The sequence below is a fragment of the Rhinichthys klamathensis genome, unplaced genomic scaffold (genome assembly GCF_029890125.1).
Source record: "Rhinichthys klamathensis goyatoka isolate OS25496 unplaced genomic scaffold, OSU_Roscu_1.1 h1tg000020l_1, whole genome shotgun sequence".
Lineage (NCBI taxonomy): Eukaryota > Metazoa > Chordata > Actinopteri > Cypriniformes > Leuciscidae > Rhinichthys > Rhinichthys klamathensis.
In genome coordinates this window covers 3,934,048-3,952,798 of record NW_026606571.1, presented here as the reverse complement: position 1 = coordinate 3,952,798, position 18,751 = coordinate 3,934,048, and the positions used below count along the sequence as shown (strand labels likewise).

At 36.1% G+C, this 18,751-nt stretch overlaps 1 protein-coding gene across 2 annotated transcripts in view; it reads left to right on the top strand.

The window, feature by feature from the left end:
- dgkaa (diacylglycerol kinase, alpha a) overlaps window positions 1-18,569 on the top strand; it is a 36,359-nt gene extending 17,790 nt beyond the window's left edge. Inside the window, exons 3-24 of one of the 2 annotated variants that reach the window (XM_056240197.1) lie at window positions 1,913-1,989; window positions 5,238-5,367; window positions 6,331-6,405; window positions 6,492-6,541; window positions 6,662-6,736; window positions 7,024-7,140; window positions 9,441-9,558; window positions 9,784-9,872; window positions 11,992-12,111; window positions 12,336-12,434; window positions 13,228-13,314; window positions 13,424-13,497; window positions 13,581-13,655; window positions 13,878-13,963; window positions 14,066-14,155; window positions 14,238-14,398; window positions 14,576-14,640; window positions 15,684-15,774; window positions 16,114-16,291; window positions 17,038-17,155; window positions 17,493-17,553; window positions 18,027-18,569. In XM_056240197.1, the coding sequence (XP_056096172.1) occupies window positions 1,913-1,989; window positions 5,238-5,367; window positions 6,331-6,405; window positions 6,492-6,541; window positions 6,662-6,736; window positions 7,024-7,140; window positions 9,441-9,558; window positions 9,784-9,872; window positions 11,992-12,111; window positions 12,336-12,434; window positions 13,228-13,314; window positions 13,424-13,497; window positions 13,581-13,655; window positions 13,878-13,963; window positions 14,066-14,155; window positions 14,238-14,398; window positions 14,576-14,640; window positions 15,684-15,774; window positions 16,114-16,291; window positions 17,038-17,155; window positions 17,493-17,553; window positions 18,027-18,104 (2,114 nt within the window). In that variant the 3' untranslated portion in view covers window positions 18,105-18,569. Of the gene's footprint in view, window positions 1-1,912; window positions 1,990-5,237; window positions 5,368-6,330; window positions 6,406-6,491; window positions 6,542-6,661; window positions 6,737-7,023; window positions 7,141-9,440; window positions 9,575-9,783; window positions 9,873-11,991; window positions 12,112-12,335; window positions 12,435-13,227; window positions 13,315-13,423; window positions 13,498-13,580; window positions 13,656-13,877; window positions 13,964-14,065; window positions 14,156-14,237; window positions 14,399-14,575; window positions 14,641-15,683; window positions 15,775-16,113; window positions 16,292-17,037; window positions 17,156-17,492; window positions 17,554-18,026 lie in introns of those variants that run through there. The other variant, XM_056240205.1, reaches the window with a different exon arrangement.
- Window positions 18,570-18,751: the final 182 nt, after the last annotated feature.

Here is an 18,751-nt window from a genome sequence, read left to right as displayed (position 1 = left end):
GTTTGATATGTTGATATTATAGAATAATTCAGTATTATTATTTAGCAGTAGGCTATTATTAATAATGTTAAAGGCTCATTGCTACTATGCATTACGTTTTCATGTAGGCCTTCTTAATATATTGGATAAAATATTAAAATCACTGATATTTTGGTTTGAGTGATGTGACCAACTTCTATAAAGAAAAACTAGCAATTTAATAAGAAATAAAAGCAGGAATGCCAACTCTCACGCAATTGACACTTTTCGCACGCTCTCATGCCACACATCCATTTTCTCACGCAGAGAAAAATCGAGAAGCAAAAAGGACACTGAGACCGACAGACAAGAGAGCAGGTTACTTTTGATATGAAACAAATTCTCTGTCATTTTTATTACGAAATGCAAACAATAAATACCGTTTTGGCACTTGTTGGTGACGTGACAGATCGCTGTAGCGCCTTAGTTTAAGCGGCACGTGAACCGATCTCTTAATCTTTACTACTACTAATTAATAAACACGAATAAACAAAAGTATGTTGAAGGATACAGTATAACTTACCAAAATGTATATCCCTCATACATAATATCGATCATTATGTGTGTTAATATCACATAATATCAGTGTTATTCAACCACGGAAAGAGGTCAGAAAATACAGCTGGAGAACAATAGGCCTATCATTATGTCACATAACGTTACATTTACCTCAGGAAAGCCATTTAATGACCTTAGCACGTTAGTTGGCTAAAATAATTAGCTATAGAGAGGAGTATTTTGCTAAATATGTGCACTATATTACTTATTTTACTTTTACTTTATATATCATTAAAATATTATAACGTTGTTATTATAATAAAAACCGTATTATATATAATTTGAGTTACTATTTTTAACCATTAATAATAATACCAGCTGACAGGGCTAAATAATAACAGTAGCCTACCAGTCATTGTACCATGTAAACATTGTACATGTTGTCACTAAACGTAATAAAAATTCTGTTCAGTTACCAAATGGTTTGATAATCACAATACACTTTTTTTTTTTCACAATTCTCACTAAACTCAAAGCTTGGCAGCCCTGATAAAAAGTGTTTTTGTACCTCGCTTGGTATTATGTGGAGCTAGCAATGCCAAGGTCATAGGTTGAATTCCCAGAGAACTCTCTATATATATATATATACAAACTATAATATATTTTTATTTAAAATTCTGCATTTAAAAAATTGTGCATGAAAGAAATATTTTGACAGCATTTTCTGAATGGCGATCAATAAAGAAAAATAGTTTTTGCAGTCATGTCCTGTAGTTACAGCATCTGACCAGCATGGGCTAACAGGCTCAGCCAAACTTTAGTTGCTCCATCCATGCGTCTCATGCATGATTAAAGGGATACTCCACCCAAAAATGAAAATTCTGTCATCATTTACTCACCCTCAAGTTGTTGCAAACTTGTATGAGTTTCTTTCTTCTGCTGAACACAAAGGAAGATATTTTGAAGAACGATTGGAACCAAACAGTTGTTTGGCACCATTGACTTCCATAGTATTTTTTTTTTTTCTACTATGGAAGTCAATGGTGCCAAAGTTCCAATCGTTCTTCAAAATATCTTCCTTTGTGTTCAGCAGAAGAAAGAAACTCATACAGGTTTGCAACAACTTGAGGGTGAGTAAATGATGACAGAATTTTCATTTTTGGGGTGGAGTATCCCTTTAAGGGATTTTAATACAGTGAGGTGTTGTAGGTATTTGCCTAAGTATGTACTGAGTTTCTGCTTTAGCTTATTTGTCATGCAGAGTTGATGCAGATACAGTTCGTTAAAAGGTGTGATGTCTGTGGTTCATTGTGCCAAAATGTCATCTTGTCCAAAAAAAAATTATCTTTCTCTCCTTCTCTGCCCCCTCCCACTCGCCCTTTCTATCTCTCTGCAGACTGCAGTCTAAAAGTAAAAGATGTGTTAAAGGAATTCAATGCAGATGGCAGGTTAGCCAAGTACAGACATGGAGAGGTGAGTGAACTGGCTGCCAGGGGCCAACTGTCAGCACTCTGCTTTTACAGCATCTTAGTCCAATTACCCATGAACAGATCCATCCATCTCTGTAATGTGAATCACTTCACGTCTGGTTAAGCATATCAGAACTCATCCGCTGGACGATTCAACATGTACCTGCTTAGTCAGTGAGTGTTGGATTACCTCAGTACTGATTTTAGTGGCGTTTCCCCACACAAGACTTACTGCCATGATGTTAAGGTGTTGTGGGTGGTTGCCAGGACATTATTTTTCTGCAGTTCTCAGTGATTTTTTTACAGTGTTGCTCTGTGTTTACTATGGTATCTCGGTAGCCAGAGTCAAATTAGCTCATTATACTACTGTAGGGATTTTTCACCCGTTTTTTCACCTTGTAAGCAAAAAAAAAAAAACAGTTTCAACAATTTGGATGATTTAACCCTATAAAATTAGGGATTTCTAAGGCCTTTAAAGGGGTGGTTGATTATGATTGAACTTTTCTAGCTTTAGTTAGTGTGTAATGTTGCTGTTTGAGCATAAACAACATCTGCAAAGTTACGACGCTCAAAGTTCAAAGCAAAGGGAGATATTTTCTTTTAAAGAAATTGCTAATCAATGACTAGAAGATAACTATACATAAGCTACATAAATTAGTCAACTAACCATTCAGAAATGTTGTCTACATGTTGTCGCCTCTTCTTGAGTCTTTCCATCTTTCTGGTTCCGGTTTGAACATAAAAGGCTAAAGGTTTTTGAAATTTTCACTGCATGTCTGTGTGAGGTAATCAAGGCTGCTGAGGACACAAGTTGTTCTAGCTCTGTGCCAGGAGCAGCAGCTCATTTGCATTTAAAGGGACACACACAAAAACGATGCCTTTTTGTTCACCCTCAAAAAGTGACAACTTTAACATGCTATATAAAAATATCCGAGCTAAAACTTCACATACACACTCTGGGGACATCAGAGATTATTTGACATTTTGTGAAAAGGGCATTATACCACCCCTTTAAATTAGTAACATGGTCAAAACTTTACTGAAGAAAAAACTGTTACACATTCATCTACATGCCTTCAGCCCTCTGATTTATAGTTCTTTTTTTAACAAGTAAAAAATCGAATATGAGAGAGAATCGAATATGATACAACAGGCTTTTGCGAGGAACATTTATTTGATCTCCTATTCATCAAAATATTGCATTGAATTATGTTTTGCTCCTCACAATAAAAACTACAGAGTTTTGATCATAAAACTTTCAAGCATTAAATAACATCTCACTAAAACATATTATTGGGGGATACAGTGACAACTGATATTTATATGCATTTTATGCAGGTAGTCTTGTATACTGTTATAAATAGCTAATTGATTTACATTTCAAGCTATCAGAATTTCATCTTAATTTTTGGCCATAGATAACAGCATCTACGCCAAATTGCATATTTTTGCTCAGTTTGGGCCTTTGAATAAAACCGTTTTTTTCTTCCTTAAGTGTGAGCTCCATATTCTCACTATATCATACTATATTGGCCATAAAATACTGATGTATCAAATATGATATAGCACATACAAAATATATGCAAAACATTTTTTTCCATTTTTTTTTTTTGTCTTAAGGTTCAATAAACTGTTCATCCTTGTCCAGAGCATCCAGAGCCCTAACCCTAAGTTTAATGGTTCTAATGACATTTGTAATAGATAAACAACTGGAAGTGCAGTGTAAAAGTCGTGGAATTGTAGCTCTAAAAGATTTGCTATTCAGACATGCTCATATGACAAAGATTTGCTCAGTATACCTGATCTGTGCACTAGTTTTTCAGCTGACTGTGTGCTGACTTGGCTCTCAAACACTTTAAATCAATGTATAAGAGTTTCGTTTCAGTAAATTATGTCTTTGTCTCATTCTGAGCTTTATATCTTTCTTGTTTTGGGGGACTAAAACAAAGTAAACTCTGAATAATGTCATGGAAATCTTATGTACTATATGTCAAAATGGGGAGAGTATGTGACATAGCATAGCCTTGGTTTTCCTTCTTTTTTTTTTTTCTCCAGATAGAACAGCAGTATCCTGAGGCATTTTAAGTTTGAATACATCTTGCTGTTTTTTTTTCTGTTTTAAGAACTAGGACAGGAACAGCAGGCACTGTTAGTAGAACTAGGATTAGGTTTGTAGTGCAGAATCTAATTGGATCTCAATTATATCCCCTTGAGAGGGTTACAGATAATTTTATGACTTTATAAGTTTCCAATAATGTGTACCTTCTGAATGATCACCAAAATATACATTATTAAAAAGCCCAATGATTTATTCAAAACACTATGTGTGTGAATTGTTTGTTTATATTTTTGTATGTCTTCTGTGTCCCTTAACCCTCTGGGGTCCTTCATTTCAGAGTCACACTCAGGACCTTCGGGTCCAAATGGGCCGGAAGGGTGGGATTAATATTTATTAAAAAAAAATCATCTTTTTTTTTTTTTACTTGTTTTTTATAATATTTTTTCTTTTCTTTTTTGGTGTTTTGAGATAATTTCAAAAATAAAAATGATTTATAATTAATATTAATGCAATAATTATGACCCATTTTTTCCCCATTGAATATAATAGAAATTTAAAAAAATTATTATTATTATTTTTTTTTTTTTTTAAAGCTGTATTTCATTTTAGAGTCAAGCCTAGGCCTCATGAAAGCAATTTTTGAAATGAGATGGATGCCATCTGGTGGACAAACTGAGCATTTTAAAAATTCAAAACCCATATGTAATCTGAATTTATTAGTGTGTATGTGTATAAAAGTGTGTTTGTGTGTGTGTGGATGTGTCTGTTTTGCACTCTTGATGTTTTATAGATTCACCCCTTCACTGTTGTGTGCTTTTTTTCTGGATCGTGGCTGATTTGTAGTTTGTACGCACAAAATAACTCTGTATTTTCACATTTTTGCCAATTTCCCATTCATTTCCTATGCGGGTCCATTTGGACCCGAAGGTCCTGAGTGTGACTATTTTTTTTACAACCACTTAGACTATTCAAATCCTGTCCCCAATTTTTTGGGGTGTTCATATGCCAAGTACCAACAAAGTCACCAAATTTCGGACCATTCCGATAAAGCAATGATTTAAAAAAAATATATATTTAAATGCTTCGGGTCCATTTGGGCCGAAGGACCCCAGAGGGTTAAATGCATAAAATCTTTTAATGTAGCACACACATCTTTTCTTGTTCATAATGATTTATCTTCTTCATATTCTCAGTGCATTGATGATGAAGGTTTCCGGCTCTTCCTGAAGACATATTTGGAGGTGGAGGACTTCCCAACAAATCTGTGCCAGCGGCTATTCAAATCCTTCCAGAACTCAGAGTCGGCAAAATCAGATGAAAACAGTGGGTCATGTATAGGCTTGTACACTACCGTTCAAAAACATTTGGGGTCAGTTCTTTTTTGTAATAAATTTATTCAGCAAGGCTGGACTGGCCATCTGTCCAGGGTGCTTTCCCCTGCCTCTGGTCTGAGAAACTGGGATATGCTCCAGCTCTATGACCTTAGAAGGTCATATAAGGAATAGAGAGAGAGAGAGAGAGAGAGAGAGAGACATTTCACAATATTACTCCTTTTAGTGTAGTTTTGATCAGATAAATGCAGGCCTGGTAAAAATAAGAAAATCTTACCGACACCAAACTTTTGAATGATACTGTACGTGTATAAACAAATATGTAAGTGAATCAACAGAATTGGTTGCATTACTGGGAGTCATGTTTATTTTTTTTGAACCCTTTTTTATCATAGTTTGATTTTTTTTAATGCTATTACTTCATTTTGAAAAATGAACTTAGGAAGGAATTATTCTTGGTAACACTTTATTTTAAGGTGACGTAGGTACACATTACAACATGTACTTATTATAGTAATAACAGTAAATTATGCAGAATTAAAAGTAACCCTAAACCAAATCTTAACCCTAACTGTAACTCTATAACAAGTACATGTAGTTAATTAATATTACTCAGTACTTATTTAAGTACAGTGTAACTACGTCACCTTTAAATAAAGTGAAACCTTATTCTTTTACTCTATAAAAATAATTATTTATTTTAACAACGCTTAAAAGGGTAGTGCACTTCAAAATTAAAATTCTGTCATCATTTACTCACCCTCAAGTTGTTTCAAACCTGTATGAATTTCTTTCTTCTGCTGAAGACAAAGGAAGATATTTTGAACCAAACAGTTAACTGGACCCATTGACTTCCATAGTAGAAAAAAAAACATTTTATTAAAATAATCAAACCAATGAAAATAAACAATTTCTTGTATTGTGAATATATATATATCTTTGTTTTCTTTCTAAGGGGAAGTCTTTCTGAAGGATGTATCCTGTTATTTCTCTCTCCTTGAAGATGGGCAGCCCAGGGACAAACTTGAATGTAAATCTCCAAAAAAAATTGCCACTTCAAATATTTAATGATTGTTGACAACTTTGCAATACGTGCCCATGTTTTTCCCTTCACAGTTGCCTTTAGACTCTATGACAGAGATGGCAACGGTGTTCTGGACAGTTCGGTGGGTGGTCTTAGCCTGAAATATAATCCACTTCCGATTCCTCATTATGTAACTAAATCATCTTGCTAAAATTACATCTTTTGGTCATATCTGTAACCCAGTCATGTTTCCGTGAAACAGGAAGTGGACCGCATTATTGCCCAGATGATGCATGCAGCAGATTACCTTGGTTGGGATGTTTCTGAACTGAGGCCTGTGAGTTGTATTTTGTTTGTGTGTGTGTAACATTTGCCAAGAAGAAGTGAAATGCCTATGCACTCCACATGGCTTTTTCCATCTTAACCACACCCTGTTGAAGAGACATTCCTCCCTCATATATCATGAATCAACTTGTCATGGAGCAAAATAAGAAAGGGAAAAAAATAATCTGACAAGATATTTGCATAATGTTTCTCCTTATGATTCAAATGATTCCCAAAGGTGAACATTTAGTTACATCATGTACATGTTACAACAGAAATGCACATTGTGATTGTTCTCAGGTGCTAAAGGATATGATGACAGCGATTGACGCAGATAGCAGTGGAACGGTGTCATTACAGGAATGGGTGGAGGGGGGGATGAATAACGTCCCGCTACTGGTTTTACTAGGATTGAAGGTAGGAAAGCACAAGTACAGATTCTCACTCAGTTTCAAATGCAAAGTCATAGAGCTGCGGTGCTATTTTTGGAGTGTACAAGACTATTCCTCAGATTACACTGTTCAGAAGGAGTGGCAAAAGGGAACAGAGAAAACAATGTAAAAATGTAGTTGATGTATGTATTTATTGCACTCTTTCTATCCGAGGACACATCCGATTCCGTTGTGTCTCTCAGCCTCACAATAGCGTAACAAAGGCCTGCTGACTTTGCACTGGTTTAAGCAACAGTGAGTCAGTGACACTTCTAACACATGCTTGCTTGCATGCACGCACACTCTTATATGCACGACTACATGAACATTAGCATTATTTTTCATCTTATATTTCATTTTATTTACATTTTTATTTTTAAATTTGTAATTTATTTGATTCATTTTATTTTATTTATTTATTATGTTTAATTTTATTTTTGTTTATCATCATATTAAAATGATTTCTAAAGGATCATGTTTAGTTAATTTATTTCAACCCTGGTGCAACAGTGACACTTCTAACACAAGCTTGCATGCATGTACCCGCTTATATGCGCAACCAAATCACATTAGCAATATTTTAATTTATTTTTATTTTATATTTAATTTTATTATTTTTACGGTTTTAATTTATGGTATTATTTAATATTTTTGTATGTTTCATTTATTTATTTTTTTAAATTGTATTATTTTATTTTTTTAATTTATTTTTAACAAGCATATATGGATGGTGTTCAAGTGTCCACATACTTTTGGCCATATATTCATGATTGTGCGGTGGGGTGGGTGCATTTAAAACTTTAAGCATTTGTCAGTGATAAACCCATATGGATTTTTCTATTAATCTAAATATTGCAGCACATCCCTGTGGTGGTTCCCAACCAGAAGAAAGCAAAAACATACTAGCAGTGTGCTATGCAAAACAGAAATCCCTTGCATCTCATTAGCACGCCATGCATAGGATCTACTTTACATAACATCTCACTAAAATAAGCATGCATCTAAATAAGGCATATATTCTGAATATCCCTGACATGCATCTTTCCACACAAGCCACTTGACAGCTTTAAAATGCAAGTTCAAGCTGGCATCCAGCAAGTAACACCAGAGCAGTAGCTGGCTTCACACTTCACACCAAGACTCCTCTGTCTGTCCGCACTGTGCCAGTGCATGACCTGGAGACAAGCCACAGAGTTAACTGCCACGAATAAATAAATCTCATTATAATAAAAACCAATATTCAACCCTTAAATTCTAAGCTAATGTCAATTCACACTAGAAATGAATAATTGAGAAATTAAGTGTAATTCACAGTTAAACCACATGCACAGTTAAACCACATGCGGAAGTTACGATTTTTGTTGTTACGACCAACAACGAAATTTGTTGTTAAGACCAACGGTCACAGTCAGCTACTCATAGATCACATAGATTGCATGAACTTAGTCATCCTAAACTTATATTACCCACTGTCTTGCGTTTGTGATTCAGAGCTTTGTAGCATGCTTAACCATGTATCAAAGCCAGGGACTTCCCCGTGTGCTATTTCTACCTGCCCAAGCAACGCACGAGGGCTATGCTGTGCCAGTGGGCACAGTTACAGCTTGGCTGTATGGGCTACAGTTTCTGACCTCCTGTTCAGCCGCCTGAAGTTCCCACCTGAATATATAATATTATGAATTATTAATAATTCTGTGATGTGACTGCATGAGTCAGTGTCCTTAGCCCACCCTAACCACCTCCAGCTGGCCGTTGAATTCATTAAAAAAAAATGTCAGTAGGTGTAAGATAAGGAAGCAATGTGAAATAAACAAGATGACACTCATGTGAGTCACTGAAAGTGGTAAAAAAACACTTTCCACTGATAATCATTTTATTTACGGTTATGTTGTCATCTGTTCTTTTAATAGATGAGTACTTTTCATCTTATTAAGATATAAATGGCAAAAAAACACCAAAAAGCATCACAGTTGTTCATGTGTCTCATGTGCTTTAATTCAAGTCTTCTGAAGTCATACGATAGCATTGAGTTAGGATTTACTAAATGTTCCATCCAGAGTAAGCTACTACTAGTTCATTGAGTTAAACTCAAGAACCGAATCTGTGAATAAAGGAGCCGATTCTTTTCATTGAATCAAATTATCCTTTTCACAAATCAAACAGATTAGTTCATGAATCGTGACTTATAGTGAAATTTAGCAGAAAGCTGATTTCTGTTGGTCAACGTTGCGAAATCTGTGTGGGGAAAACTTACGCCCTAATAAGACATTTTTCCGCTTTCCCAAGATGACCCAAAAAGACGGCCAGCACCTGTGGAGGATGAAACATTTCAACAAGCCTGTGTACTGCAACGTCTGTCAGAATATGTTGCTGGGGCTCCGCAAACAGGGTCTCTGCTGCACCTGTGAGTGGAATTCTGGGTAATTTGCAAGAAAGGTTCACAGATTGTTTTGCAAATGTAATCAATATTTCCAGACTGCCAATAAAATGTTTAATTGTAACAACTAAAATGCTAAAATTGTCAAGAGACAGTCCAGAACTCCAATGTGTATTGTGGTTTATATATCTAGTGAATCATATGTTTAGTTCTGATCAGTTTGGTATGACAACCATTTGCTATCATACACAGGCTGCAAATACACAGTCCATGGCCGGTGTGCCAATAAAAACCCGGCTCCTTGCACCCGCACATATGTGATGTCAAAGAAAGAGACAGGGGTAAGCACACCTTTTTTCTTTTCTTTTCTTTTTTTAATTTAACCTAAAACCAATAGTGTTAAACATCCAAGGAGTGTATGACATAATAACTGTAAATAACATAAAAAGTAATATGCATACAACATTAAAAAAATGCACAAAACCCCCTTCATGGTACCTGTATATGTCATATATTAATACAATTATTTATAATTAATTATAAAAACATTTACTAAAATAAAACTAGCAAAAAAGTATTTAATAAATTATTTAATTAAAATAATTAATTTTAATAAGTACATCTATGACTTAAATTAACACTCGCCAGTTGGCCAGTAATGTTTTTATGAATTCTATCCATGCAAAATTGTAAGAACACGAACGACGCTCGGGACGGTTGAGGGGCCAGTGCTGCATTATCACGAAAGTTTAAGCCTTGCCATTTTAAATATTCAAGCTCAAGAAGGCGCGAAAGAGAACTCAGTTCGTTACTGTGCGCAAACATCAGAAGTGCGCGCCCAAGTATCCGCGTCTCAGACTATCTCATGCATAACAGTGTATTGGATCTGTGTATTAGCTCCTAAAGTGACAGCAGCCTAATATCCCTGCTGCTGTGTTTTTAATGTTAATCAAACAACAAAAGACAAAGAACAGTCACTCTTTGCTCTTGACTGAATAACTGTTTATAACTTTAATAAGGATTAAAGGTGTGATGTGTAAAAATTGAGTATCTATTAACAGAAATGCAATATGACATCCATAACTATGTGTTCAGTGGTGTATAAAAACTTATTTAATAAACCGTAATGTTTTTATTACCTTAGAATGAGACATTTATATCTACATAACCGCGGGCACCCCCTTCTATGAAGGTCGACATATTGTGATGTCATGTTTCTACCGTAGCCGAACGCGAACAAACAGAGCGCGTTTCGTCACTACCTTGAAAGAGAAGCCGCAGAAACCTAGAAGCTACCATAAATACCGTGAGTAGTGACTTTTCCCTTGTCAGTGGTGTAAAATGTGTAGTTGGACTGTTTCATGTAACTTTTACTTAGTTCTTCTCCCTCACTGTGTTATGGCTTTGCTATGTGGGGATAAATGTGCTGGTTACGTTCGTGAGACAGCTGATTAGTACTCTTGTCATTGACCGTAAAACAGTATGTTACAGGGATCACTAACCCGTCGATCGCGGTCGACAAGTCGATCTTGGAAGCATTTTAAGTCGATCGCGAAGAGTTTTCAAAATCAGAGAAAAAAAGCCTATTGTGTGTAGTAAATGGTGTCTAGGGGATGCGGAGGTGCGCGCTGTTACAATCATGTCATTTTTGCCGCGCGCACCTTTGGGCTCATGCGGACGTGTCGAGTTTAAACAAGGCTTTACGCTTTAACCAGCTCAGCCACAGTAACAGCTCATATTTAGCCAGCTAAACTTTTACTACCCTGTTAGAAAAAATATATAGTTGCATAGTTTCATGTGGTTCTTCTCCCTCGCTGTATTATGGGTTTGCTATGTGGGGAGAAATGTGCTGGTTACGTTTGTGAGACAATCAGCTGATTACTATTATTATATTATATATTAAGACCCTTGATCCTCACCTGACTATGGCTTTGTAAACTTTATCCATGATGTGGTTTATAATGGACTGTGGTACAGAAACAGTGACAATGTTACACACTCTTGGCTTACTCTGGCTATTCTCTGCTGTCTCAGACGACGATATGTTTGTCCCGTTTTAGCCACCGTAGCTTCTTCGAAAGGGAGGGGTGAGCAGTGGGCTGAGCCCTTAGTGCAAACTCGCAACCGAACCGCTAGATGTCGCTAAAAATCACACACTGCACCTTTAATCTATGTTTCATGGCTGGTAAAAAAAAAAAAACATTGGTAAAAAAACAAAACAAATTGATGGTACATTTTCTTAAGCCCCCGGCTTATTTCTTCAGTCACCGTTTTTTTCAGCTGTGAACATTAACCAGGTCCTGTGATGAGGCAGCCTCACTAAGGTCCTTTTATCGTAAATCGGACATATTGGGCCTAGGGGAGAAGGGGACCCTCCTCAAGCATCTCCTATAAGCTTCTTTCTTTAGTACACACTGGAAATGTAAACAGCATATGTGCATCTCATTTGTTTGTATACAGATTGCAACTCATGACTGGGTAAGCGGAAACTGTGATTCTGGAAAGTGTGACCGGTGTCAAAAGAAGATCAAGAGTTTGCACGGCCTTACTGGGAAACGCTGTGTCTGGTGTCACTCCTTGGTGAGATTGTATAAAGTACAGTAGCTTTTCAGAAAGTCCCAGTTACTGAAAACCATTATATGATAAGAGATTAAAGTGAAGTTAGGTAAAAAAAAAAAAAAAAACACTGTTGATAAAATATCTCTCAATATCAGAAGTAGGATGTGCGTCCTAATAAAGCAGGTCAGTTTGTTAGATTCCCTCTGACTCATCATTTTTCATTACTTTTTACTGTCCTAATTTAGAGACATGATGAGTGTGCAACCCAGGAACCCTTCGAATGTGATTGTGGCCTTTTCAGAGATCATATCTTACCACCATGGGCAATTTATCCCGTCATCAAGGTAATACAAACAAGTCTCTCCGGAGGAAAATTCCATGGATGCAAGTTGCAGGATTTGCAACTGTACTATATAGCAAAATACACTCATTTACTACTTATTTAATTAGTTTAATGCTAGGCCAGTGGGCTTGGGGTTTGTCCCTCCTCGGACCACTGTTGGTAAATTCTCACCACTGCTGACCAGGAGCAAACCACGAGCTTTGCCATTTTTGAGATACTCTGACCGAGTCGCTTTGCCATAACAATCTGGCCCTTGTCAAAGTCGCTCAGATCTTTATTCCTGCCCATTTCTCCTGCATCCAACACATTGATTACAAGAACTGATCTAATCTACCAGACCTTAACATGTGGCTTTGTTAGTAGATCATCAATGATATTCTGTACACCTTTAACTGGTCATAATGTTTTGGCTCATCAGTGTATATATAGATTAATAATATATAATATTCTAATTTAATATAATTCTGATCATATTTTATTATATTTTATCCTTTGCATATAGTGTTGGACAGTGGGGGCAAAAAAAGGTAGAGAACCACTGTGCTAGACTGTTTTTTCTACCTAAGCGAATACCAAGGCTTCCGAAAATGGATTAAAAATATGTTCCTGGTTTAGATAATACATATTGCCTGCAAAGCTCCGTGGCTGCACAAAAGCACAACAACACCATTTGATTATACTAAAAACAACATGAAGATAGTTAAAAGATTAAAGATCGGCTTACATCGAAAACATTAAACACAGATTATTTGCAATTCTCCATTGTACCTTTTGTTCTTTGTTTCCTCACATAGGAGAGGCAAAACTGCGTAAAGAACAGCTGTGCATTTTCAGGTGATGACAGTGACCACAACACTACACCTGATGGACAGGTACTACAGGTAAGACAGCATGGACAGTCTTTTATGTTTCTGCTATCATACCATGCAGAGACTAGAGGTACTGAATAATGGCAGTGAAATTACAACACAGCTTCCTGTCCCCAAACAGATAAACCCAATTCCTGACACTCATCCTCTTTTAGTGTTTGTGAATCCTAAAAGCGGCGGTAAACAGGGAGAGAGGTGAGAATACTGCCATCCATCCATCCATCGTTATCTAATTGCCTATTTCATTATTTTTAATCACTAAATATGTGTTTTTACAGAATCCTTCGGAAATTCCAATACTTGTTGAATCCTCGGCAGGTTTATAACCTTTCCAGTGGTGGGCCAGGTCCAGGGTAAGGAATTCACTACCATTTTTAGCATACATAAATATTTATTTGTGCCCTGCATCCGCTTGGTTGAACTTGTGGAAAACAAAACTATTAAAATTGGACTAAAGATGAAAAATGCTTGATATCATCCACATTTTAGTTTTATAGATGTGGATGGTCTTAAATTAACTGAAGCTTGTAGAAGCTCAAAGTGGTAATCTATATGATCTTCTGTTTCCAAACCAGGTTATGTTTCTTCAGTGATCTGCCGAACTTTAGAATATTAGTTTGTGGAGGTGATGGCACAGTGGGCTGGATCCTGGACGCTATAGGTTGGAAACTAAATCAAACATACTTCCTGTGACACTCACAGGGAATGTGTTATACTCTCATTTCACTAGTTTCAACCAACTGTTCTTTTCAATTCCTCAAAGATAAAGCCAACCTGCCAGTGCGCCCCCCAGTGGCCGTGCTTCCTCTTGGCACAGGAAATGATCTTGCACGCTGTCTTCGATGGGGCGGAGGTGAGGAGAGAAGCTGAACTTGAAACTTGAACATGTGCCTATAGGTCTATATTTAGTGTCTCTCACGGTTATGATGCTGTAGGTTATGACGGGATGGATCTGGGCCGGATTTTGAAGGACATTGAGGGCAGTTCTGTGGTGCAGATGGATCGCTGGAGCGTACAGGTGACCCTGGAGGACAGTCAGGAGAGAGGTGATCCTGTTCCCTACGAAATCATCAACAACTATTTCTCCATTGGAGTGGTAAGACACATACAGCACAGCATTTATCTGAAATCATCTAATAATACATTAGCTTTTAGGTAGTTTCAAGACCCTCATTTACTTTCTGTGCTTTTCCTGCCAATATAACTATATTTGTAAAAAAAAAAAAAAAAAAAGATTTAATCATTCTCTCTGTGTTTGCTGTGTCTGGAACAGGATGCCTCCATTGCTCACCGCTTCCACACCATGAGGGAGAAACATCCACAGAAGTTTAACAGCAGGTGAGCATGTCACACACTAAACCTATTTCTTTACAATATTTTCTTAAAAATAATATTAATAATATACACAAAATCCATCACCTAATTTTAGCAGTTATGATATATACGAAAATAACTCAGTCTTGGCCTTTTATAATTATGCTGTGTTTGTAAACTAATGTCTAATGTCCATTAAAATGCACATTGGTTCTGAACCGTGGATCTGATGTAAATTTTTAATAATTTTTTTTTTTATCAATTGCAATTCTTTAAAAAGTTAGTGAAAACATTGTAGGTTTAAGGTTGTTATAAATCAAGTGATTTTCTAGATAAATAATATATATATATATATATATATATATATATATATATATATATATATATATATATATATATATATATTAATGCCTTTATTCAGCAAGGGCTCATTCAAATTAATCAAAAGTGACAGTAAAAAACGTCACATTGTTTTTTTTTTTTTAAATCTCTTTCAAATAAATGCTGTTCTGTTGAACTTTCAAAGAATCAAAGAATCCTGAATATTTTTTCACAATTTCCACAAACATATTAAGTAGCACAACCATTTTCAACATTAATAATAATAATAATAAATATTTCTTGAGCAGCAAATAAGCATACTAGAATGATTTCTGAAGGATCATGTGACACTGAAGACTGGAGTAATGATGCTGAATATTCAGCTTTGTTATCACAGGGAAAAAAATCATTTTAAAATATATTCAAATAGAAAATTGTTATAATATTTCACAATATTACTTGTAGCATAAAACACTTTTATGAAAAGACTGTCAAAAACATAAAAAAATCTTACTGACACATGTAATAGTGTATACATGTAATAGCCTGATTTATTACTTTATTCTTTTCTTTTTTTGAAAAGAAGTTTGGCTTAGCAGCATCCAATTTAATGACCATTTTTGATTTGAGTGGAACCATGTGACCAAAAAAACATAAGCCATAAAAAAAACTCCAGAGGAAATGTTCTAAAAAAGATCTGTATGAGTTTGTGGCTTCCTCTTCATGCATATATATCTTTCTTTCAGGATGAAGAACAAACTGTGGTATTTTGAATTTGCCACGTCTGAGACAATCTCAGCATCTTGTAAAAAACTCAAGGAGTGTCTCACCATTGAGGTAAGAAAAAAAGATCACCACACTCCCATGAGAGTTCAAAGAGGTTATTGATCATTCCAGCTACCCTTGTGCTGAAAGCCCATCAAAAAAAAAGCATGAGCACAGTAAGGGCATTAGAGTGATAACACCTGTTATTAACCTGCTTTTGGTATTAGTCGTCTGTCAGAGCTCAAGCCAGGCCCATTTTAATCTACCAGATCAGGGGCATTCATTCAGAATATGAAGCAAATGCAATTCATTACTTAAAAATCTGCTTATGCACGTATTCGCCTTGAAATCATTTTTAAAATGGAAAAAGTAACGGAACTGATCCCAGCGCCTCTGTCTGGCCTTATCCAGTGTTGCGGGACTCAGTTGGATCTCAGTTGTCTTTCTCTGGAGGGAATTGCCGTCCTCAACATTCCCAGCATGCACGGTGGCTCCAACCTGTGGGGTGAAGCCAAAAAAAGTGAAAGAGCGGACCAGGACTTGCCTGAGGTCATAGTAGACCCTGAAGTCTTAAAAGTGAGCCCGCAAGGTACGTTTCATTATATACAGGGAGAGACCTAAAAAAGCCCCTATTATGCTATTTTAAAAGTTCCTAATTTTTTATTGGATGGCTCCTACAATATGTTTACATGCATCCAAGGTAAAAAAAACACTTTCATTTTCTCATAATATGCACTGCAGCATCACATCTTTTAACCTTCTTTCCGAGAGCCTACTCTACTGGTTAGATGGTTAGATGACCCAGTCTGATGTGATTGGTGTACAGCGTGTCGGAAACGAAACACTCATTACCATATCTGAATTTCAGCTCCGGAGGCTTTCTCAGCACTTGTATACACAATGATACGAACAGTAATGATTACCGTATCAATTCCTCATCCTTTGGAAGTGCACGTAATGTGGATTTGCTTTCACAGTGCCGAAAAATAGTGTCTTCACAACATGTTGACAACACTAACCAAACTCTTCCAGGCCTCAGCTACAACTGAAGACCATAGGCTGGCATTATGCAAAATTGTTGTAAACCTACCTTGGTTTGTGCAGGAAGTAAGACTGGAATGACTGACGACTTGTTTCAGGCAGTTCAGAATCATGTATTTCTTTTGGGCGTCAATAACGCCATTTATTGTGCATTTTGATCTTTGAAACTTCACAGACCTTTTACATTCACAAGCAGCTATATTACATGACATAAATGGTCATTTGTCGAAAAAGCATAATAGGGGCACTGATATGAAGGTTATCCAAAACACTAACACTAAGGTCTCCAAACAGACATGAGCGATAAACGTGTGGAGTTGGTGGGATTGGAAGGAGCCATTGAGATGGGACAGATATACACAGGGCTGAAGAGCGCAGTCCGGCTTGCCAAAACATCTCAGATTACCATCAGGTGAGACAAACGGTTACAAACAAATGTCAGCTATGGATGTCTTTAAACAAGCTCTTACTGGCACAAACAAGTCAAGACGTGCTCAGACATGTTCATCACTGTCAGTCTGCATTCCCTGCATTTACATACTCATTCGCATTTTATTCAAAAGTCAAATATTCAATTTACATCCCATTAATTCTTTTGTCATTTTTCATTGTTAACCATTATTGGGTCTTGTGGTTTGAATGTGTGTTTAGTCACCCCAAGCAATTGTGCATTATATCATTCACTCGTTGTTTTTGTTTCTAAAAATGTTACCCAAGTGTTTTATTCAAAAATGCACACTCATTTATAGGACAAAGAAGCCTTTGCCAATGCAGATAGATGGAGAACCGTGGATGCAGCCACCTTGTACCGTAAGTGTCTACCACTTTCAAAATACTACCTTTCTACACAAGTCATTCCAATCTGTTCACTATAAAGATTTATTCAGATTCATACACTGATTTGTTCAGTGACCCTTTCTGCAGATTACATTGTAAGTGGTGAGAAGTGAGAGTCTTTTGTGTTTTATGAGTGAGTCATTTGATTCATTCACTCAACCAAAGCAAGTCTTATTAAAATGTGCGTTTCTACAAATCTAATAAGCGACATAAACTGTGTTTACGCATCATGAGTGTTGTTTCCAAATGATTAAAAAATACTGAATCCTTCAACTGTGAAACATCACTAAAGACTCGGTTTAAATTTAAGTGACAGATAGTCATCCTAAATGAAACAAAGGATATTTTACTTGTATTTAACCTTTAGTTTGGACCAGTAGAAACATCTCAGCATTAAATGAGATTTAACTTATTGTTATTTTAACCATTTTCTTTTACTTCCTCAGATTCGCATCACACATAAGAACCAAGCTAGTATGATGATGGGCCCTCAAGCCAAATCTGGCTTTTTCAACCTGAAATAGAGTTTACCTTCGCTTGAGGATGATCCATATCGCTTCAAAACTGTGCGTGCATTAACAAGGACTCTGAAGCCAGTGAAAGTTTAAAGCGATTATGTAAATTTTGCAACAAATGTTTACTAAGGTTTACTTACTCAAATCCTTGTGTTTTAGGAGATTATCCTTACATGAGGTACAAACTTTTCACTTGTCCATCTTAATATCAATTATGCTCTCTTTAAAGAAATGTAGTGCTCTTAAACAGTAGGTCATGCATTAATTTTTGCATGCATTTTTTGCTGTGATATACATTTCAAATGCACAGGTCATTCCAAGTACATATGTTGAATATTTGTTTTAAGGTTATGTAGATATACATAAAAATGTGCATCACTCCAAAGCATGCAGTGAATGAAGGTTTGATGCACAGTGACTTTGCTGTAAGATTAGAAACAGATCTGCATTAACTCTGCACTGTGCTTTTTGATTTTTTTTCTCAGCTAAGCCTAAATCTTCTATTGCTACTGCAGTTACTAATCATGAATGTCAAGATTAATCCAAGGTGCCAGTGTGCTCTTTGCCAGAAAAATGACTAGATTTAGCAAATCAAAATCTGAAGAGCTTGATAAGACATCTAATTTATTTGCTGTGTACACCTAAAATAATAGGTG